This window comes from Hyalella azteca, unplaced genomic scaffold, assembly GCF_000764305.2.
Source record: "Hyalella azteca isolate HAZT.00-mixed unplaced genomic scaffold, Hazt_2.0.2 contig800, whole genome shotgun sequence".
NCBI classification, from domain to species: Eukaryota; Metazoa; Arthropoda; class Malacostraca; order Amphipoda; family Hyalellidae; genus Hyalella; species Hyalella azteca.
This window is the reverse complement of record NW_025931136.1, coordinates 81,242-105,294: the sequence shown is the minus strand read 5'-3', so window position 1 is coordinate 105,294 and position 24,053 is coordinate 81,242. Positions and strand designations below refer to the sequence as shown.

Genomic DNA, 24,053 nt, shown 5'->3' with positions numbered 1-24,053 from the left:
GGGAAACTGGTAACAAAAGTCAAACGTATAGCACGGCTACATCCTGCTGGTCATGCAACATACCATCAACATGCTGATTCTTAAGCTCGAGCTTGCTTATCCGGAATGCAGACATGGTCCATTGCCACTAGTCGTTATGTCTCATGGTGATATAAAATTCCAGTTACAATTTATGAGTTACGAAAATTAGGCAGATTTTTAAGAATCTCGGACTATTGCACGGCTATCGCGAAACAAGCAGCCATTGAACTAGTCTTACATAGAAATAGAAAACAAATAACACCTATGCTAACTCCAAGTAGTAATCAGACAAATAATGGCGAGAAACAATCTATTGTGCGGCAACTTTATTATAACTGGATACAATTGAATTCCTGCACAGTGCCTAACGAAGAGGCAAAATACAAGGGTTCCGAACAAAAATGTATCTGCTGAACTTTTCTAACTTTATAGGAGCTGCAGTAGAGTTGCAAAAAAGTAATTAGGAGGTATAGCCAGCTGAAGTTCAGAGAAAGTCTTGATGAACTCGTGTTCCTCATCTTACTCCGCCTTGGTTGCATAGTCCTGATCGTCCAATCAAGCCTCGACAGCCTCGCACAACCTCATTATTACATCGTAACCTCTTGGTTTTTATATTTTTGGAGCTTCTGTTTTTCAAGAAGACTTTTCTTTTATGCAATTGCTGCCACCCGAGAGGCAGGAGTATTCATCTAAGCACGGCTTTTAATCTTTAGCTTTTCCATGTCCTTCATTTCTACAATCATTCTCTCAATGTCCTCCTTTTTGAGACGTCCTTTATTAACGGAGATGGTAACTTGACCTCGGCCTCCTGTCTTCCGGTCCACGCCAGTAGCACTCAATATTCCGTTCTTGTCTAGGGAAAAAGTTACATCGACTGAGGGTACTCCAGCCAGGGCCAATTCGATACCTTTAACTGTGAAGTTCCCCAATAAATTGTTGCTCGAGGCAACTGCGCTTTCACCTTCATATACTTTGAAAAATATGGCTTTTTGATGATCCTCGATAGTCGTGTAATTTCTAGTGCATTTCACCGGTATCTTTGAGTTTCGTTTGATGATGGTGCTCATTCTATCACCTACAATATCCACACCAAGGGACAGCGGGGTCACATCTGTCAGCTGAATGCCTTCAACACTTCGGTCGTTGTTGAGCATGGCTGCCTGGACAGCTGCGCCATACGCAACAGCTTCCGCGGGGTTGATCGTCCTTTTGATTTCCTTGTTTGGGAATTTTTCTTCCAGCATTTTTCTGAGCTTGGGAATCCAACTCGAACCGCCGACTATGACCACTTCGTGAATTTCGTTGGTTGTCAGCCCGGCATTTGTAATCGCTCTGTCAACATACTGCATAGTTTCTTCAAAAATATCTGCGCAAAGTAATTCGAACTTGCAGCGGCTTGTAGGACAGATGAAATCTTGCCCGTGACTCAAGCACTCTATTTGAACTTTGTCCAACGCAGAAACTGACAAATTGATCTTTGTCTGTTCGGCAGCTTTGGTAATTTTTGCTCGAGCTTTTATATCATCATTTGATACATCCAGCCCCGTTTTCATTCTGAAATAGTCGATCATAAATTTAGCAACGCGAGAGTCTATGTCCCCTCCCCCAAGCTGGCTATTCCCCTCAACAGACATTACCTCGTAGTTTCCCTTCTTCATTTTCAGAACCGCTACATCGAAAGTCCCGCCGCCAAAGTCATAGATCAGAATGTTTGACTCATAGAGGGCTATCGTGTCTTCTCCATACGCAATGGCAGCAGCGGTTGGTTCGTTGATGATTTTCAGTACCTGGAGACCCGCAATGGTACCGGCATCAAAGGTAGCTTGTCGTTGGGAGTCGGTAAAGTACGCTGGTACAGTAATAACAGCTTTCCTCACTTTACATCCAAGGAATATTTCAGCGATATCTTTCATTTTGGACAGCACCATCGAAGAAATTTCTTCGGGGGTGAAAAACTTTTCCTCTTCAAGATATTTAACGCAGATTTTGGGGTTGCCGCTATCGTCGACGACGCGGTATGGCCAGTGGGGTAATTTCTTCTGCACCGCTTCATCGCTGAACTTACGTCCGATGAGTCTCTTCACTTCGTATATTGTGTTGGCAGGATTCAAGGTGCGCTGAAGCTTGGCCGACTCGCCAATAAGTCGTTCCTCGTCAGTGAACGCCACAAACGACGGCGTGAGGCGACTACCTCGCTCGTCGGCGATGATCTTCACGCGCCCGTTCCTGACGACCCCCACGCACGAGTTACTCGTGCCCAAGTCGATGCCGATTGCGTAGTCATTATTTGCGGCCATCATTTAGGAGTCTTAAACTGTAATTAAAACATGTGTACTAGCTCACCACTATTTTGCTTTGATGGATCAATGTCTATATAGGTTCTTCAAAAGAATCGTCTCGAAGTTACATCGATTGTGTTGTAATTGTGATTGGAGCGTTTTAATATTCCTGAAAACAGAAAAACATGTTAGGTCATGAAACAACTGCAAGAGTTGTAGCTCGTGCAGGTAACATAATTGCGATATGAAGCGCTTCACAAAACTTCGTTGGAAATTTCAGATTTAAGGAAAATGGATTTGCTCTTAAGTAGGCCAGGGTGGCCCAGTGGTTGCAGTTCTGAGTAGCAAGATTGGCGCAGAGAGGCGCGGGTTCGATCCCAGCTCTGTGCGCCTGCAGGTTCTGGTCAGAATCGGCGAGGAGGCCGGACGGTTAAGCAAAGCAAAATTGGAGCAATGAATTGCAGGTTCGATACCGCAATGAGCTGTGGATGTTCTGCTATGTTAATAATCTGTGACAGGCCAACGGCGTAATCAACGCTGAAACCGCTAAATATTATAGATATTACATCAGTAATTTCCATGTTAATTAATTGTTCACAATTTTATGCACGCTTTATTAAAATCTAGCAATTTTAAATCTAGGATACCTATTCTTATCTATACCTATAAAATCTAAGAATCCTACACAGAACATTTGTTAGTCTAGATGCCATGTAACAGCGCAAGGTTATTTTAATGTAAATTTGTTAAATCTGTTTTGAGCCCTGTAGAAATTTCGTCAGCGACCAAAAGAATTAAGAACATTTGTTTCAATTTATCAACGTAATCCTGCATACCACCATGCAGGCTTCAAATTACTGAATGAATCTCTAAAAGAATTCATTAAATATGGACCATTACCATCCAAAAATCAAATCAAAATTTAATGTTTGTGTTTGCACGATGCACTTGCAAATATTAATTAATTTAACTATTTTCTCTTTATTTCAAGGTTTAAAATCGCTATTTTGCGTCATATCCTGATCGAAGATAGTTACCTTATTGACATCAAACAATTTCAAAAACACAATTTTTGATTTTGGGTAAAGTTTTTCCGCATCAAATATTTCACGAAAGCATTTAATCCATTCATTACTGACGCGAGACATTCCCAAATTACATGGTAAACAAAAAAAATACAAAAATTGAGATAGCAAGATGAATACTTCAGTATACGTAATGGGGGAATTGCAATAGACGACTTTCAAAAAAATGGGGCAACATTCCGAGACAAACCTGAGCGCTCAAATGTAGTACCAGCTCAGCTGAAACTAACCTTGGAACTGCCCTTAATAATTGCAACCCCTGGTGCCGTAGCTTCACAACTCACTCTAGTATGCCTAAGTACCTATGCACTAATTTCTCGTCTAATAGGTGAATTTTGCTTGAAAGGCAGTCGAAAGATTTAAGAACTCTTAACTTTTCTTGTAAATAGGGCCCATGGGTTATCTTACTATCATATGCATTTTCCTTGTCAAAGAACCCTAATTCATGGTTTTACAATGTATGTAAATAGTTCCTTATATCATTTAAACCAGTTTTTATTGGCTTATATGAAAGCTCTTAATTTAACCCTAAAATCTTTTCCAATTCGGCTGGGTCCGCCAAAATGTGTCGTTCACCAAATAACTTATGTAGTTAGGATGAACATTGTTACCAATCACTGGCGTAGCCTAATTCTTTGGAACCAGCGTATAATTAGCTCTATATAGTAGTTTTTGGCTATACACCGTAGACTACAGGTTCATAACCAAGAATAAAGCGGTTGTGTAAACTCACTGCAGGGTTGGAGATGGACATTCCTAAAAATTTTCCTAAAAGGTTAGAGCATTTCAAACTTAGTAACTACCTTTGACTAGTTTTTTTAGTCTTTCAGGTATTAGTGATATTACGGAGATATAGGATAGGTACAGTAGTCGGCACTTTTCTAACTAAATGAAGCGCGAACATGCATTACCTACAAACATTAGTAAAACTGACACCAAAGTGTGGTCTCTTCAACTATGGAACAGAACTTGAGATTGAGCGGACGACTGTAAATGCGCTCATGCCGGTGCACCCATGTATTAAACGTTTCCGCCTCTAACTGCAACAACTCTAATTTCAAACTTATACCAATCAATAGGTATGGAGAAAAAGAACTCTCAAAATTACCAGCCTCAGTAATTCGGAAATTTCCAATAGGCTGAGGTCGTGTGACAGCCATCGATGGTTGAAGTGCCGCGCCGTTATTGTAAGCAGCGGCATTACTAGCTGTGCCGACTTCCTTTTCGGTCAGTTTGTAGCGTTGGTGGGATCGCCTTGGCGTAAATTTCACTTCCCAATTCGCCTCGCAATCTTGTTTAGCTGCCTCCTGTTTTTTGTCAAGCCAAATTAGAATTTCTTCAGATAACTTGAAGGCACCAGAATCAAGGCCGAGCCTCTATTTGATCATTCCCTGTTAGTCAATGCAATAATTATAAGGAGATATAAATGCATCAACAATGCAACGGATATACAGAGAAACGAAGGGCATTTCTGAGGCCGATTTTAAAATTTGGATTGACAAAGAGCCGTCCGTATACGTATAGCAGATAATTTGTAAACGAATGCGGAATCGAAAAAATTGTCACGAGCTAAACATCACCGTTGGGAGGTTCGCGTTGTATATTCAAAGTATCATTCAAATCTGTTCAGTAGTTTTGAAGAAACTTCTTGGTCACTGCAAATTTCGGCCCTAATTGCCGTATAATTCACGAATGAAGGTGAAATGGAAAAATTTTCCAGAGCTAAACAAGTAAACATCACCGTTAGGTCCTGATAAATACGTGAACCAAGTTTCATCGAGCTGCGTTAATTAGTTTGGAGATAATCCCTGCAGGTCACTGAATTAGGAGATTGGCCGTGAGACCGGCCGCGAAGCCGGCCGTAAATTTGTCCGAGACCTGTAATCATGAAGGTTTCAAACCATTCTCCGACCAGCATTGGTACGTCCGCAAACATGTTCATCCCAGTACTATCTAGTTAAAGGTGCTTCCACGTCTCCTCTAGCCCTTTCACACTGGGCAGCAAATGCTGCCAGCGTCAAAAAAACAGCAGCGGTATTTACCGCGTAATCATTCACACGAGGCGGTTTTTAACGCCGGAATCCAGCAGTTTTGTAGTGCTGATATATGCACCATCAGTCTATCTTTATGTAACTACGTTTATGTTCATGTATCAATATATCTTTATGGAAATATATCTTTATGTGGAAATAATGGAAATATATATTTTTATAGAAAAAATCTCTTTGATGAAATATATCTTAATAACTTTATGGGAATATATATTTATCAATATATTCCTTTAGTTTTATGGAACAATATATGAAATATCAGTCTATAACCTGGCAGTTTTGCAGGGCTGTTTATTATGCACTTTTAAGTAGGGCCCCACTGTCTGTACCATGCAAGCTAGTGGCGTGCAAAACCGCCTAGTGTGAAAAATTACTTATTGAAGACCATAGCAAGCTAAACTTTGATACTTAGTTGATAAATAACGTCCGTGCAACAAAAATATTTGCGCGAGATTACTAGAACATTTACATCAATTCAGATGGTTTCAAAATAACAGAATGCAAACAGCTTCCATGAAAGTATTTAAAATTTGCGCACAGTTCTCTATGGGAACGGAGTATCTAAGCATATAGACTTTAGTTCAAAATTGTGTAGCGTGTACACAAATATTGAGCCAGTTGAAAACGATGAGCCAGCTTAATACAAGTGTATTTGTAACCTTCTGAAGATATTAAGTTTAGAGAGACACTGACTGGGGAACGAGAAATAATCGATAGCTCCCAGCTCAGAAAATGACAAATACAAATAGGCTTTACCACATATACACTTTACCATAGTTCCTTCATATGCAGCCCTTCACTAAAAGGCATCTATCATCATAGCCAACTATATTCAAAAGAAGGCTTCACTATGGGGCATCAATCATCATAGTAACATTTTCTTTATAATCAAGGCTTTGCAACTATTGTTCAACATATAGGCACAATACTATGTGAATACGGTGAACGTTCATCGTATATAACACGACTACTCTATTGATGTTGGGAGGGTTTTGACTGTGATGAGTATGTCTGGTATAAATCTTATCGCACATTATATTATCATAATGAAACTCAATACACAATCTTCAGAGATAGAAGAGCGTATCCTACATACGAGTCATGACATTCACGTTCCCTTGTTACTTGCCAGAAGTTACTCGTTAATTTTCTATCTCTAAAATGCCGGTTAAGTTACCAAGTGAATCATGACTCACGTCCAGAATCTTAACTAACTTCATATTCAATACATCATTTATTATTACAGTCTGTATCCAGGCGCACAAAGCTGAACCCTTTATCTTTAATTATCTCGCTGAATAATTGGGTCCTTAATGCCAGTCTCGAAAACTTAATTACAAAATAACTTTTTCCCATTCCAGCTTAATCTTAATTTAGCAAGTAATTTATAGATGAATACTAAAAGTAAAAATCTATGACCAAAAAGTTCGTTGTTAGCGAATCGAATACATATGCAGCGCTAGTCTAACGAAGCTACACCGTGTAAAGTTATTGGAGGATAACGATAGCGATCAGATGGTAGAAATGAAGTAAGAAGGTAAATACGACCATGGAAATCAACTACAAAACCATGAACAAAATCCACAGTTAATCTAAAGAAAATACACGAACAAATCAAGATAAGATATCCTTAAAATAATAGGTACATTAATTTTGATGTAGAAAAAAGAAGAGGGCTGGAGCTATTGGGTAAAGGAGGTGTTATAATATAATGTACATGGGACCTATCAGTAAATTGTACTATCAAATCGAAGGGCTACTATTTTGTGAATTATTCTGTAAGGAATAATTTAATCTATCAATACTTCAACCTCAGTAGAATGTGTCGCGAGTATCAGCTCGCCCTGATGTAGCATCAGGTATGCCCAGAGATCATGAAAGCTGATTTTTGAGAGAAGTAACAGGGAAGATGATGCTACAAAGGCTGTAATTGAACAGGCAACATCATTGTTACATTTTGGAATATAAAAAAAATATTCATTGATATTTATATTGATATATATATAAGATCGGGTTTAGAAAGGAATATTCTACTTCGATAGGAATATTCTACCTGCATGATCTGTTGATGCAGTCATTCCAAGTGCATAAATTCCATAACTTTCGTAATCACTCATGCTACAGGACATTCACTGTACGGTACAAAGTCTTGCTTGCCACTTGCCAGGACATGAATCAATTTGGTACGAGCTACTTGAGATTTTTTTCGACCAGCAGCAGAGAACGTTGTCATGGTCGGTAACGTCACGCGCGACTATCTCTATTTCAATTGCTGTTTCAACCATAAATTTGTTTTGTATATCTGTTTCACCAACTGCTTCTACAGTATCCTTGGTTTGTATTGCTGTTTCAATGGTATATATAGTAGTTGTTTCAATTGCGGTTACTCACGTATTGTTGCTTGAGCCACGCGTTTTACTCCCGACACTAATTACCTGACTTCCAAGAATTTCAACGGCTTGATCTAATTCCACATTTGTAGTTATGATTGCACTACTGACCGACGGAGCTTGGGCGCCCGCAGGCATACAGATGATTCCATTATCATCAGTTTTCACGGACAGGAAGAGGCTCTAAAGCTGCTATATGGTATCACGCTACGTAGCAGCAGCAGTAACCAAGTAACGTATTCTTCATAATAGGTAATGGACCACAATTTTGTTGTAATGGTGAGCAACAATAGTGTTGAGATGATGAGCCGCAATGGTGTAGGGATGATGAACCACAATGGTGTTTGGATGATAAGCCACAATAGTGTTGGGATGATAAGCCACAATGATGTTTGGGCGATGAACCACAATGGTGTAGGGATGATGAACCACAATTGTGTTGGGATGATGGTGAAGTTCCTTCTCTCGCGTTGCTGGATTTTCTGAAGTCTATGCCTCGATGGTGAGAGGAGCGAAGAGCGCGATGTGGCTCGTTGAATTTCCTCCCTCGTCTGCTCACTCGTACGTCCTAACTGTGAACATAGTGAACTGTTCAGTGATGAACATTATGATGAACATAGTGATCAGTGAGCAACAAAGTCAGAGGTTCTGCTAACTTGTTCCTCCTAACTGAACATAGTGAAGAACTTAGTGATGAACAATGAACATAGTGATCAGTGAGCAACAAAGTCAGAAGCATTACTCAGGCGCAAGACGCTCTCCTGAATCAGGGTATAGGCGTTGCCCTCTCTTGAGAGGAAAGTACCACTGCCACTCACTACTTTGAGGGGAAGGCGCCACTGCCACTCACCACTTCCAGGGGAAGGCTCCACTGCCACTCACCACTCTGAGGGGAAGGCTCCACTGCAACTCACCACTCTGAGTGGAAGGCTCCACTGCCACTCACCACTTCGAGGGGAAGGCACCACTGCCACTCACCACTCTGAGGGGGAGGCTCCACTGCCACTCACCTCCCTGAGGGGAAGGCTCCACTGCCACTCACCACTTTGCAGAGAAGGCACCACTGCCACTCACCCCTCTGAGGGGAAGGAACCACTGCCACTCACCCCTCTGAGGGGAAGGCACCACTGCCACTCACCACTCTGAGTAGAAGGCTCCACTGCCACTCACCCCTCTGAGGGGAAGGCTCCACTGCCACTCACCACTTTGCGGAGAAGGCACCACTGCCACTCACCCCTCTGAGGGAAGGCACCACTGCCACTCACCCCTCTGAGGGGAAGGCTCCGCTGCCACTCACCACTCTGACGGGAAGGCTCCACTGCCACTCACCACTCTGAGGGGAAGGCTCCACTGCCACTCACCACTTTGAGGGGAAGGCACCACTGCCACTCACCACTCTGAGTGGAAGGCTCCACTGCCACTCACCACTCTGAGAGGAAGGCACCACTGCCACTCACCCCTCTGAGGGGAAGGCTATACTGCCACTCACCACTCTGAGGGGAAAGCTCCACTGCAGCTCTCCTACGCGCTGGTTTCATCCCAGTCATCGTGGTCGCTGTCAGTGTCTGATGACGCGTCAGAGTCGCTCACTTCGAACGCAAGCCGCCGCTGTAAAACAAACAACAATTCAGATTTTCTTTCCTGGTAAAACGCAAGTGTTTCGAGGATTTACATTGACGCCTTCCTATCAGAAAAAGCAACAATCTTTCATGTTTAATAAATTTTCATCAATAAATCAACAGAGAATGACCAGTAAACTAGGGTAACTAATCAAAGCCTTAACGGATCGCGAACCTTGCAATTTATCAGCGCTCTTGCAAGACTCTGAAACGTAGGTGTTTTAAAGACAAATTGAAGTTTATAGTCATATGAACAATCACTGTATTTCATGTTCGAGGCCTAAGTAAAAATTTGTTCTAAGTAAATTACGAGGTGAGGAGCGAATATATTTATTTATATTTAACTAAACACGAATGAAATCTCGATCCCAAATCTTCACAACCTGTGCAATTTCCAAATGCGATATGTAGAATATCCGACAAGCATACAACACACAATTAACTAACTATAATTGGTAATAATTTTAGTTTAATTAGGTTTGACATCACATAAGACAATAACAATGGCATGTTCAAGCGTTGCCAGCGACTCCCTCTTACGGCATGTTGCTCGTCATGTTGCTCGGCGGGGGTGAGTTACAAACCAAAACTATTTATCATGTTACGGCTATTGGAAATTTACGTGTTAGAGTCTCCAATGACATTCTAACTTTGTAGACATAATTCTATGCAGGAGCATATGTTCAGTCTTGAAATGCCTAGCACCTTATACGGACCAGGCAATAAGTCCAGCAGCTATCTCAATCAATCGTCAGTTATGGAAAGATCAGGTTCCAAAGGCCGGATCCCTTGTGAATCAAGTCACGAAAAATTCAAGAATCGGCAACAGGCCATCGGCCTATTTCTTCAGTGCCGACACTTCTATTCTATTCTCTTCTATTTTATTCTATTCTATTCTATAACACAAGACCAGGAGCCATCTACCTCCAGCAGGATGGAGGCGACGTCTTTGATTTCGTCAGGCACCACCCGCATCCCCGACCCTCCGGCTCCTGAAGTGCCGCCATCTACCTGGTCAACCTTACGTAGCTTGATCCCTGCACACAGGTTAATTCCATAGTAAAATATATAGATCAAAGAGAGGTAAAGCTTAATTACATGTTAAATATTTTTCCAGAAGTAATTTAAAATAAACCTGCAGCACCTCGCTCAAAGAATGGACTGACCTTATGCAGCTTGATCTTTGAACACAGTTAAATTAGATAGTGAACTGCTTAATAAGCAATTGCTGAAAGCTCGTTTAGCTTTGAGCATTTTACTCTGGGTGCTTCATCGTCCCGTGTAGCCTTGAGCAGATATATCTGGGGGCTTCACCGTCTTGTGTAGCCTTGTGCAGATCATTCTGGGTGCTTTAGCGTCTCCTGTAGCCTTGAGCAGATCATTCTGGGTTTTTCAATGTCTCCTGTAGCCTTGAGCAGATCGCTCTGGGTGCTTCAGCGTCTCCTGTAACCAGTTGCCGATCACTCTGGGTGCTTTGCTGTCTCGTGCCGCCTTGAGCAGATCACTCTGGGTGCTTCAGCGTCTACTGTAACTAGTTGCAGATCACTCTGGGTGCTTTGCTGTCTCGTGCCGCCTTGAGCAGATTACTCTGGGCGCGTCACCGTCTTGTGTAGCCTTGTGCAGATCATTCTGGGTGCTTTAACGTCTCCTGTAGCCTTGAGCAGATCACTGTGTGCTTCAACGTCCCTTGTAGCTTTGAGCAGATCACTCTGGGTGCTTCGCTGTCTCGTGTGGCATTGAGCAGGTCACTCTGGGTGCTTCAACGTCTCCTGTAGCTTTGAGCAGATCACTCTGGGTGCTTCAGCGTCTACTGTAGCAGTTGCAGATCACTCTGGGTGCTTCAACATCTCCTGTAGCCTTGATCAGGTCGCTCTGGGTGCTTCAACGTCTCCTGTAGCTTTGAGCAGATCACTCTGGGTGCTTCAGTGTCTACAGTAGCCAGTTGCAGATCACTCTGGGTGCTTCACCGTCTCGTGTGGCATTGAGCAGATCACTCTAGGTGCTTCACCGTCTCGTGTAGCTTTGAGCAGATCACTCTGGGTGCTTCACCGTCTCGTGTAATCTTGAGCAGATCACTTTGGGTGCTTCACTGTCTCGTGTAGCCTTCAGCAGATCACTTTGGGTGTTTCTTCGTCTCGTGTAGCCTTGAGTAGATTACTTTGGGTACTTTACCGTCTCGTGTAGCCTTGAGTAAATCTTTGTGTGCTATACCTTTTCGTATAGCCGTGAATAGATAACTGTGGGTGCATTACCCTCACGTGTAGCCCTAAGTAGATCACTATAGGTACTTTACCGTCACGTAAAACCTTGCGCAGATCACTCCTTGGGTCGGAATCCTCGTGATGTGTCTTCTTAGGCTCAGGCTTGAGCGTCGCCGACGCCACTTTAAAGCTCACTGCGTCCTGCACAACCACAACTTGGCATTAGCTGCATTACAAGCATTTAGATAACATCAATTTTATGCGTATCATTTCAAAACATGACAACAACAGAGACTTGCATCAAATTTACAAAAAGTCTCGGTAATAAAGGTTAGTGCAGCACACCAGCTACGACCAAATTTCGAAAAATAATTAGTACAATTTGGTAAACAATTATTATTATTTGTGAAATGATTATGAATATTTGGGAAATGATTGGTATCATTTGGAAAATCATTATTTTTATTGTGTTAAATTATTATTGTTACTATTTACGTGGTAGTAAACATGCTCACGGTGCTGAGGTCGCTATCGGGCATCGGTGGTGGTGGGGGGGCGGAGCCGTTGAGCATGGGTGGTGGTGGCGGGGGTGGCGGCCGAGGACCGTTGGCCATACCCAAATTTTCGGGGGTAAGGGGGTACGGCGGCGGTAGAGACGGCGACGGGAGATCCATGTCAACAGACATGGCGGGCGGCGTTGGCTGGAGGCCCACGTTACCAGACATGGCGGGCGGCGGTGGCGAGAGGTCCATGTCACCACACTTGGCGGGCGGCGGTGGCGGGAAGTCCATGTCACCAGACATGGCGGGCGGCGGTGGCGGGAATTCCAGGTCACCAGACATGGCGGGCGGCGGTGGCGGGAAGTCCATGTCACCAGACACGTCGGGTGGCGGTGGCGGGAAGTCCATGTCACAAGACACGTCGGGTGGCGGTGGCGGGAGCGTATCCGGCGGTCTAATGGCGTCTGAAGTTATAATATAATAATGATTATTTATCATTTACGACCTGGTCTTTTGAGGTCTGTTTACTTCAAGATTTCATTAAATGTTATGTTAAATTATCCCACTTTTATAATTAGGACCCTTAATGATATATAGTCGATATATATTATTGCCTAAGGAAGGTCTTCGGAACAAAGTTCAATAAGATAAGGTTGCATGATTTTCTCTGGGCGCCTTCACCCTTGAACTTCTTTGCTTGATGTTCCATTGTACGCTTGCTTACCTTGCATCAAACTATTCTTGTTTGAAGTGGAGACCTCATAATCAGCTGATGTGGTTCCCTTCAGAGGTCGAGACGACGAATAAATGTCGTGGCCAGCGTTTTTATAGGTCGATGGACATACATGGCTGGAAGGTAACTGATGTGCATTGGCATTGGAACTAACATGTCCTGACACAGGTGTCCGAGTTGCTGCAAGTAAATAGGTTTGACTCAAATCATTTAAAAACTGTGGACTCGTCCTTTGCTCGGATGAGGGATAATGTTCCTTATTTCTACTGCTGGTGGATGCCGAACGAGTGGATGTTTGAGGGAGTGTCTTGTCGGTAGGGGAAGCAACTGCACGACCAAGGCGAAGTATTGAATAACCAGGGCGATTTGCAACTTTGCTAGGGTGATGTGCTGCACGACCAGGATGATTTGCAGCATTACCAAAGTGATGTGAAGCATTACCAGAGTGATGGGCAGCATTACTAGGTTGATATTCAAAATGACCAGAGTGGTGTGTAGCATCAACAGGGTAATGTGCAACGTTGCTAGGGTGCTGTTCAGCTTGAACAAGACGGTGTGCAGCATCAGAAACATGACCTTGGTTATGTAAAGCATCACCACGGCGATGTGATGCGTCAACAAGGTGATTCACTTTATCACCTAGGCGATGAGCATCATCATCAAGGTGATCTGATTTGATCTTTGTGGGTTGATGAGGCAGTGCCTTGCTGTCAACTTCACTATCAATTTTGTGCTCCAAATCTTTTTTCTTGTCACCGCATTGTTGCTTCGTTGCTTCTGGAGTATCTTCTAGCCAGGTCAAAATTTCTTCACACAATTTGATAGCAGCAGAATCATGTCCAAACTTCTCTCTGAGCTTTTCCTTTTGGTCGACGCAGAAAGTTTCAAGATCATTGATGGCGTTCTCATTTTCTTTAAATTTTGCTTCATCATCCAGGAACGCTTCATGCTGAGCCAAACAAGTTTTTGCGCGTTTTTTGTCCGATAATAGCCCCCTAATAGGTATATGGCTTGTTTTCCCGCTAGAAATTAGTTCAATTTTAACAATTCCACTTTCATCGATCGTAAATAGAAGTGCGCCCGAAGAAGGTGAACGGCCGAGCTGTCCTGCTCCTATTGTCGTCAGTACGAAGGTTTCAACTCTTTTGTCATCAATCTCTGATATATTTTCATATAGGCTTATCCCTTTATCATATATGTGTTTCCAGATATCATTTGAAGTTTGAAAATTGAACTCGCCCGGAATACTTGCTCCAGTTTCAACAATTTTCCCTGACTCTGCACTTGCCTCGAACCAGATGCGCCTGGACAACACCTCCTCCACCTCGCGTGGCGTTGAGCAGCACAACTCAGCAGCTCGGAGGGCAGCGCCACAGGCAACCGCCTCGTCTTTATTGAGCGAGTTATCCAGAGGTTTTCTTAATGTTTCGGCAATCAGCTTTTCTACGGCAGGAATACGCGTTGAGCCGCCCACCAACACAACTGTTCGAACGTCAACCCAATTTTTGGATTTTGCCCATCGACGCAACACATTTTCGATGATTTCAAACTGGCTCTGGCAAGACTCTTCTATTTCTTTCCGGGAAAACGTAGTTTTGAAGTCGATCCCGTGAGATAGGGAGTCCACTTGCAATAAAGAAGAGGTATGTGACGTCAGATTGAACTTCAGCTTCTCCGTGGCGGTTCTCAACCTCACCAAGGCTCTAGGGGACTCTTCGAAACGTTTTCCGTGTTTTTCTTGAAACTTGGTGACAACGGCTTGCATCATGCAGAAGTCGATATGGTTTCCACTTACCGTTGAACCTCCATAAGCTTCCAGAACTTTAACAGTCCCATTCTCAATGGAAAGTATGGCAAAGCTTAGTGAACTGGCACCGAAATCGACGATTGCAACGCAATCTCTTTCCCTGAGGTGCTGGTCCCAGTAAGCGATGGCAGCGGCGGTAGTCGAGTTGATAAGCGTGACTTTTCCAAGGCCGGCGATGCGGGCCGCGTCAAGAGTGGCTTGTCGCTGCGCGTTGCTAAAATTTACGGGGACGGTAATGACGGCGTTTGTGACCGGACTTACTATATCATCTTCTGCCACAGATTTCATCTTGGCGATAAGTAAGGCAGTTATTTCTTCCGCATGTAACATCAACTCGTTATTCATGTAATCGATTTTGAAGGCGGATGAGCCTTTCTCGGTTATCGAAAATTCGGGAAGGAAATTCATCATAAATCTTTCGCGAGTTGGAATTTCATTTCCAGCCAAGTATGCCAATTCATTTTTTTGAACTTTCTTGCAGCTCCTGCCGAGGACGGTCTTGATGCCATAAAAAGTGCTCTCTGGGATGAGCGCCGCCTGGTTCCTGGCATCGCTGCCCACGAGGCTGCGGGAGTCGGTGAAGGCAACAAAACTTGGAGTGGTCTTGTCGCCGTGAGCGTTTGGCAACACCGTCACCGCTCCAGCGCGCACGCTGGCAACACAGCACTTGCCTGCGCCCAGGTCCAGCCCGATGCTGGCCACGCCCGACATCTTCCTGCACGTTAGTTAGTTTAGTGGTCAAATGTTTACGGACCTCCTTCATTTCCGGGGAAAAGCAACGGAAACGAAGACACTCGAACAAGAAGTCTTCTACACGGCACGTTTGTTGCCCGCACGAAAGAGACAGAGAAAAGAAATGTAAGGAATCCTACCTACATAATAACTTAATGTAAGTAATCCTACCTACATAAAAACTAAATGTAAGGCATCCTACCTAAATAATAACTTAATGTAAGGAATCCTACCTACATAAAAACTTGATGTAAGGTATCCTACCTACATAATAACTTAATGTAAGGAATCCTACTTACATAATATAATGACTTGACCCCACAACTGAAACCTGCAGTCAGAGAGGATACAAAAGACAAGGATACAAAATAAAGACATTACGAACAACAATTAATTGGAATCAACTGTAACGTCCCCAGAACCCAACACGTACCGTCGTTTCCCGTTTAATTTTATGGGTGTTACTTATTTAATTTGTCATTAAAACAAATGCTTTCATTTCGAACAAAAAGATGAAAAGAATGAAATCCACAGCGCACTGTGTATAATAGGCACGAATTAACAAGTCCGATATTCACACAAATGAATGATTGCAGAACCATTGTTGCGCACACCAGCATTGTGAGCACAATTGCTGCTTTAAGTGAAAAACAATACATGTTGTATTGTAATAGTACATGCAGCATTGCACCAATACATGTAACTGGACACAAACTCTACCTTAACCAGCGCAAAACTTAGAAGTCACCATTTTTTACAGGAGCTGAAGGGTTTCTCTATACCTGATTTTCCAAGTATCGAGAAACAGCCGATTTTCATATGATTTTTCGTGGAAACAGCGCCAAGTCGAAACAAAATTACGAGGATAACAGTATTACAATTAAGATTGATATTGACACTATTAAAACGTTTTGCTAAAGAGTGAACCGATTATTTATTTTCTTGTTCAGTTTGGTCTTGAAGCAAGGAACGATCTTGCTCATGATAATCATCTAACGCGTTGATCTTATAGAAATGTCAGATCGAATAATTCAACTCAGCAAAAGTATATTTTAACACGTTGACTACGATTGCTTCATCTTGATCAATTATAATCAGAAACGTTACAATAACGGAAGATATTTATCGAACTAACAATCGTTATGCAGCTGAGGACCATTGATAAACTAGTTAGATTCAAAAGTAACACTACTCACGTTTCTGAGCAAAGTTATCGCTTCGAACTAATGCATAGGGCTTTAGGGACTATGTTTGATAAGCGCTACTGCACCATAACCTCACACGTCAGTCATATTCTTAGCACTGATACTGGCTATCACCTGAACACGTCGCCTCTTACGACTGTAAACGAAGCTCGATATGTCGACACAAGACAGCCTATCATCATGTAACTAATACTCTTACAGAAATTATATCATTGTAGGGTTTGTTCGGGTCGATAGATTTGAATACACAACTTTTCTTGAACTTCTAATCAAAATCGGTTTGTGTGAAGCAAACAACAATAGTTTAATAATTACGTATAAAAATGGTATTGCACATGAGTAGACGAGTAAAATGCTTTAATTCGAGCACGATAACACAAGATCTAAACACGTTTGCAAATATTCAGAACATAATTTCTAATTAAAACACGTACCAAATGTTTTCTTCAGCTAGGTAATTTGAGAGCCAGCATCGGACTAAAAACAAATACGTGGATTAAAATGAGATATAACTGAGTTGTGCACGACATACACGCACCGTAAGAACGATTGCACCCAAAAATCTACGCTTGATGATTTTAAATTTAACACCGGCCCCAAATTTGAGCTAATCCAAATTTATACATCAAACAAGCTCATTGGTAGTTCATAAAAGAATTAGCTATGAAATTGGGCACTCCGCAATTAGCGTGCCCAAGCGGGTGACTGAAGAATATCAATATTTCTAGATTCTTTCTGAACGCTTTCTTTCATCTGAATTCTCAGGCCAGTCGTTGCGGAGCAGGTCATGGTCCACCAGTAGAACTAAGTCTTCACTTTCATTTAATAAATTCAAGTTCCACGTAATAAAGTTGGAGTGCAGGAGCTTCCATAGAAATCTTTTCGAGCCACTTCTCGTCCTTCACCGACGGTGATGGCTGTTCTTCCGGCGCAGAGTGACCGTTCGGAACGGAGCTTTCGATGTCGGCTTTTAGGTCACGAACATTCTACTTCGATCGCATGCACTGCATTACCCGCGTACATGTGCTGACTGGGCCATTGAACGCCCAACCAAGACAGTGAAGAGATGCCAAATTGTTGTCCCCACTTACCATCCACCGTTGGCACCGTCTTAACAAGGCCAGGCGAGTGCCTATACTTGAATGCTAACGTCGACGTTCACGAAAGCGAATGGTACATTTTGCAAATAAGGCAGATTCTCGATATCTCCTTAAGTAGGAATATCGTGTTTAGAAAGAAAGCTAGTTGTTGAAGGCTTCGTAGAAAAAATTTTAATTGACCTTAACTTGCTCCTATCTAGAAGGGAAATCGCCAAATTCTTTCTTGCAAATATTCGACGTTTGTCCCCGACGAAGACATCCAAAAAAAGCCATGTTTCTTGACGAAATCAAATTTTTCCTTGGAGGATATAGCCTTGAGACCTATGCACTGTTCCAGAGAATGATTTGTGTTATCGCAGAAATAGCAGAGCCTGAGAGCTTCTTGTCTTTCAGAGTCGTGGCGAAAACTTTAGTTTTATTAACCTTGTCTTTCTCCTTCGTCGCTGATTGGGGATCGACTATCTGTCCGAACAGCTAGAGGCTGCTTCAGGTGAGCCACCTCATCACAAACGAAAAGAACAATATCGCAAACTCCGCGTTTTGAGGGCTCTTCTGTTTCTGATAGGTCAGACGACATTACTGTTCCTTGAGTTTGTAAGTCAACTTCTGAATAATATTCACAATTTCTTTCGGACTGTTCAGCGGGTTGGTTTGAGAATCAGATTTCAGATAATATGGAAAGATCTTGTAATGCTCCGACGTCATCGCCCTTTAACTTAGGCCAACTATTCAGACGTTTCAAGTAGGCATGTGCGATCTTTAATTAATTTCCAAATCCTTCACGAAGCAGGGTTCTGACCTGCCGGTAAGTAGCTTCGAGGTAATCATTAATGCACCTTTTAATCAGCTTCTGACTTCTGAGCTTCGCCCGTTGTAAACTCTTCCAGTCAAGCATGTCTGTCCGAAGGATCAAAACACTTCGCTTCGATTATTTTATCGAACTTTCGCAAAAACAAGTTGAACGTCAGAACCGGCATTGGCTTCCAAATCGGGCCTGGGCAACAATTAAGTTTTGTTGCTGGGTAATGATCAAATTGCTCGAGTTCTCGTTCCGCCTCCTTATGAACCAGAAGAAGCGAGTGACTTTGTGCATCGGGAGAAGTTACTTCCGGAATTCGTGCCGCCACGCCATGAGTAGATCCGGCAACTTCAGCTTCCGAATGAACTGGTGAACAGCGACCGATTGAGAAGAAGTTGTCGATCTTATCGACTTCAGTCTTAGCTTCTTGTTCTCAATTTCGGCGCGTTCAAGCTCAAATCTTCTCATTAAGTCCTTCTATCTCGCCTGCTCGCGTCTCAAGGTCAATTCCTCACACCCTAGAGCTTTCGTTTTTTCGAAGAGTTGTCTATCGGCGATGGTCTTGGTCGTTTTTCTGCCCGGCGAATTCGTGCTGATGACGTCCTAGAGGCAGACGAACAATAAGAGTGGAGAAAAGATCGCAACGCTGGTCTGTGTTTGGCATCATCCTAACGATGAAAATGAGAAGTTCCTTGACTCGTAAACGAAAAGAATCCATTCGTTCCTTGTGAGGATTAATTCACTCAATCAACTCCTGGCTGTCACAGGCAGGATCCAAGAAGTTTTTCGACCTTGATTAGATACTCAATATTAAGTTTCCGAATCGGTTCGAAGTCACCGCGAAGGTTGTACAGCAACTCTTCGATCGCATTATCCTTTCTCGTCGCAGCGCCAAGCTTGGCTGACGAAAGGGTGACGTCACAGGGTGGAGTAAGATGCATTGTTGGCTCTTTTGACTTCGAAATCCTGACGTACTTCTATGTGAAACTGTAAGGTAGGTTCGCTTGGAGGGATTTTAATATGTGAGTTTTCTCGAACTTTTCATTAAAATCGGTTTCTGTCCCTCTACCCCAAACAACCCCAATCACCCACAACCGACCAAATCATGCGCAATGCACCTTGTCACCTCATACTATTTTTTTCCATTTCTCCTTCCTCTTTCTGGCCGCTCAGCGCCACCTCTTGTTCTCTTCCACTCTTTCCTAGTGGCACCGCAATAACAACAACAACAACAACAATGTGTGCCACTGTGAAACAAACCACAGATCACAACAATAGTAAAATACTTCACTTGCGTATAAAAATGATATTGCACAAGAGTAGGCGAGTAAAATGCTTAAATCCAAACACGATCACACAAGATCTAAAAACGCTTGTAAATATTCAGAACCTAATTCCTAATTAGGTTCTAATTCCTAAACCACGTACCAAATATTTTCTTCAGCTAGGTAAATAGAGAGCCAGCATATAAAGCTAAAAACAAATACGTGGGTTAAAATGAACTACAACTGAATTGTGTATGACATACACGCACCAGAAGACCGACTTAGCCAACAAAGGACCCTTTAAGGGTTTCAAATTATACAATCATCAAACAGAAGAATATATTGGAATATATATTGGAAGAACGTAATTTTACCTCCAATAAACTAACTTTATTTATCAACTGCTATTCATCGAAACCTAACGATATGTCACATGGAGGTTAATGAGAGAATAACGTTACTGAAGTAGCGCGGCTTGTTGCAGTCGAGCGGGACCCAAGCCGTGTTACGTTCGACGTCGCCTGTCATTAATTTTTTCATAATAATCTATATTCAAATAAAATTTTTTCGTGAATCGCTAGAATTGTACGAGTGTTGATCATATTTATTCATCAACGTAATTAATTTCTTTAATTGCTATATTTCGATTTACGAGACTTGAAGGATTCAGATCATTCAAGAGTAAACAGTTAAATAATGTTAGCGACAACAATAACTTTGCTCATCGGTGAAGAGTAACAATTAAATAGCGCATGTGGCAACATCATTAACAATAAATATTATTCGATGTCCGCTGCTCGTGGACAGCGTGTGACACACGGTCCACTGAGCACCAATTTCAACGCTAGTCTTCTAGCACGTGAGCTCTCATTACTTTGCAGCGGAATACGTTCCTCAAAAATAAATACGTGTGGTAATATGTCCATAATTAACGGCTGAAATAAAACATCAAATAGTCACATTAGTTATTCCAGGAGATCAGCTATGAGGGCAGCAGATAACGGCTATGAGGGCAGCAGATAACGGCTATGAGGGCATCAACAACAGCAGCAACAACAGCAGCAACAGCAGCAGCAGCAACAACAGCAACAACAGCAGCAACGACAGCAACATCAGCATCAACATTTTTAGCAACATCAGCAACAACACCAGCAGCAACATCAGCAGCAACACGAGCAATAATAAGAGCAAAAAACGCAGCAATAGCAGAAACATCAGCAGCAAAATCATTAGCAACAAGAGCAACAGCAGCAGCAGCAACAGCAGCAACATCATCAGCAACGAGAGCAACAACAACAGCAACAACAACAGCATTAACAGTAGCAACAAAAACAAGAACATCAGCAACATCAGCAACATAGCAGCAACATCAGCAGCAACATAAACAGCAGCAACAGCACCAACATCAGCAGGAACAACTGCATCAACAGCAACAACAACAGCTGCAGCATCAGCAGCAACAACAACAGTAACATTAACAGCAACGATATCAGGAGCATCATCAGCAACATCAGGAGCAAAAACATCAGCAAAAGCAGCAACATCAGCAGCAACAAAAGCAACAACAGCAGCAATAACAGCAGCACCATCAGCAGCAACATCAGCATCAACAAGAAAAACAACAACAGCAATCTCAGCAGAAAAGTCAGCAGCAAGAGCAACAACGACAGCAACTACAGCAGCAACGAAACCAATAACATCAGCAGCAACAAAAGCAGCAACCACAGCAGCAACAGCAGCAACATCAGTAGCAATATCAACAGCAACAACAGTGGTAACATTGACAACAAGAGTAGCAACAATAACAGCAACAACAGCCGCAACAATGTCAGCAACAACAACAGCAGCAGCCACGGCAGTAACAACAACAGCAGCAATATCAACAGCAATAACGGCAGCAACAACATCAGCAGCAACAGCAGTAGCAATAACAGCAACAAGATAAGAAGCAGCAACAACAACAGCAACCACAACAGTAAAAATGTAAGCAGCAACAAAAGCAAGAAAAGCAGCAACAAAAGCAAGAATAGCAGCAAAAACTGCAGCAACAGCAGCAACATCAGCAGCAACATCAGCAGCAACAAGAGCAACAACAGCAACAACAACAGCAACAACAGCTGCAACAGCAACAACAGCAAAAACATCAACAACAACACAATACAACAACAACAACATGAACAATAGCATCAATAACGGCAATAGCAACACCAACAATATAAAGTAGGTGTTACTTGGACATGGCGCTACGATGATGAGCTCATGGTTGAACTAGTATAAGGTTGACCCATCAGAAGCCCATTTTTGCGGATGTAGTTCGTTGTTCACCTGTGACGTCACTGATCTCAATTACGTCACGCGTACGGCCATTAACCAATCACCGAAATGATATCAAACCAGTCAACCAATCCATCAAGGGAATGACGGGTTTGTTTACGTTTCTCGATCTACGTGACGTAACAAGAAAGCTGAACTGTAAGACGGAACTTCTCGTGGGTCCTTATATAGTTCAACCATGGATGAGCTACCTAACAGTTGATGCTTGCGTGTTGTATCCACAATGCATGGCCGGAACTAATTGAAGGATAAATAGGCAAACAAACTGCACCACAACCCTAACGAAATTCTGGGACCGACTAGGCCTCGGTCGAATAGTCACTACATGCGCGCAATGTTATTCTTCAACTGCTTGACCACCCGATCGAAATCAGTTTCTGATCAGAATCTCCTTTCCGACTTTATAGTCGCCTGAGAGTATGACAATGGTTCGCCGTGCCGAGTCATACCGAGATAGTATGATGCCCTGAGGCTGTCTTTCGAATTCTGAGCTGAGGCAGGCATGGAGAAGCTGATTTACGTGCTCCCCTGGTCCTAGGCGGCCCTAATGCAGGCTTTCCCATGCCTCTAATTTTGTTAGGGAATAAGTGAACTAGTAATAGTTTACTGGTAAGCGTCACCAGGACCACAGCACCACGTCTAGCACATCACAGCGCGTGTGTTACTCACACCACCTGCACCACGTCTAGCACATCACAGCGCGTGTGTTACTCACACCACCTGCACCACGTCTAGCACATCACAGCGCGCGTGTTACTCACGTGGTCGACGCTGCAGTTCAAGAGGCGGAGGCCGCGGATGTTCCAGGTTCTCAATAGCCGCAGTTCTCAAGCGTTCGTCATTATCCGCACAACAAAATTAATTCAACGAGCATATCCTGCTATGGAAAGTTGCGGTGCTTCTCGTCGGCTCACAAATGTTTATTTCTCACGCCTGAAATGACACAATATATGTTGGATTGCTTGACCGCTCAGCGGGTGTGGCTGCGAGTGAGGAGACTGAGCGTCAAGCCCAATAGCAACCTTCAGAGTTCCTTCGAACCCCGAAACAACAGCAGTAACAACAGCAGCAACGGCAACACCATGCAGCAGCAACAAAATCAGTAACAACAGCAGCAGCAGCAGCAACAGCAGCAACGGTGTGTACAGTAACAACATCAACAACAAAATCAGCAGCTTTAACAACAGCACCAACAGCAGGATCTTCAGCAGCAACAGCAACACCAGCAGCAAGAAAATCAGTAACAGCAGCAACAGCAACACCAGCAGCAAGAAAATCAGTAACAGCAGCAACAGCAGCAGCACCAGCAGCAGCAGCAACGGCAGTAACTATAGCAGCAACATGAGGAGGTACAGTAAAACAGCAAGTAAAGTAACAACAACAACAGCAGTTAACAGAAGGTACAGTAACAGCAGCAGAAACAACAGTTACAGCCGATACAGTAACAACAGACATAACAGCAGGTGCATTATAACAGCGGCAACAACAGCAGCAACAAAATCAGCAAAAACAGCAGCAGCAACAAAATCAGCAAAAACAACAGCAACAAAATCAGCAACAACAGCAACCATAACAACAGCGACCATACAACGCTAAAACAATAACAACAGCGTTTTACAACAGTAAAACGTACGCTTGTAGCGTTTTACAACAGTAAAACGTACGCTTGTAGCGTTTTACAACAGTAAAACGCTACAAGCTATCTTCATCAGCACTATTATTCAGCGTAAATTAACACGGGAAAACTCGCGATGAACACGCGAGTGATTCAGGAAGCGGGCAGCCACCGACAGTAGCACACGATAACCTCCCTCACCGACCGCAACCGCCGCACTGAACGTTTCTTGCTTAGCAGTTAGCAGGGCTCCCAATAATGCTTAGAGCTCACTGTTTACGTGCTCACGGCGTCAAGCCATCTGAGGCGTGCAGTGC

The 24,053-nt window shown here is 43.0% G+C and overlaps 3 protein-coding genes across 3 annotated transcripts; 1 reads left to right on the top strand and 2 right to left on the bottom strand.

The window, feature by feature from the left end:
* Positions 1-334: 334 nt before the first annotated feature.
* LOC108664452 (heat shock 70 kDa protein 6-like) lies at positions 335-4,415 on the bottom strand. The gene is made up of 2 exons (XM_018151039.2): positions 4,119-4,415; positions 335-2,469 (listed from the first exon to the last, which is right to left on the bottom strand). Exon 2 carries the CDS (start codon positions 2,319-2,321, stop codon positions 711-713), a length of 1,611 nt encoding a protein of 536 aa, XP_018006528.1. The 5' UTR covers positions 2,322-2,469; positions 4,119-4,415; the 3' UTR covers positions 335-710.
* Positions 4,416-6,069: 1,654 nt separating this feature from the next.
* LOC108664457 (heat shock 70 kDa protein 1-like) lies at positions 6,070-16,731 on the bottom strand. The gene is made up of 7 exons (XM_018151045.2): positions 16,615-16,731; positions 12,871-15,401; positions 12,162-12,610; positions 11,739-11,847; positions 10,370-10,482; positions 9,316-9,434; positions 6,070-8,398 (listed from the first exon to the last, which is right to left on the bottom strand). The coding sequence occupies exons 2-6, from the start codon at positions 15,395-15,397 to the stop codon at positions 9,348-9,350; spliced, it is 3,285 nt and encodes a 1,094-aa protein (XP_018006534.2). The 5' UTR covers positions 15,398-15,401; positions 16,615-16,731; the 3' UTR covers positions 6,070-8,398; positions 9,316-9,347.
* A 4,423-nt stretch (positions 16,732-21,154) lies between these two features.
* On the top strand, positions 21,155-23,466 carry LOC108664455 (G-box-binding factor-like; the record flags this gene model as incomplete). The annotated part of the gene is made up of 5 exons (XM_018151043.1): positions 21,155-21,231; positions 21,596-21,614; positions 21,821-21,883; positions 23,096-23,195; positions 23,333-23,466. Coding segments are annotated over 5 exons (393 nt in total), but the record flags the coding sequence as incomplete, so codon positions are not given.
* Positions 23,467-24,053: the final 587 nt, after the last annotated feature.

What these genes read in the sequence shown, in the direction of transcription:
- LOC108664457 (XM_018151045.2), bottom strand. Translation starts at nt 15,397, where the DNA reads ATGTCGGGCGTGGCCAGCATCGGGCTGGACCTGGGCGCAGGCAAGTGC. An exon ending in GCGCAAGGTTTTACGTGACG is followed by an intron (nt 10,483 to 11,738) that starts GTAAAGTACCTA and finishes ACCTGTGTGCAG; the next exon opens with GGATCAAGCTACGTAAGGTT. An exon ending in TCGCCTCCATCCTGCTGGAG is followed by an intron (nt 9,435 to 10,369) that starts GTAGATGGCTCC and finishes TTTGTTTTACAG; the next exon opens with CGGCGGCTTGCGTTCGAAGT.
- LOC108664452 (XM_018151039.2), bottom strand. Translation starts at nt 2,321, where the DNA reads ATGATGGCCGCAAATAATGACTACGCAATCGGCATCGACTTGGGCACG.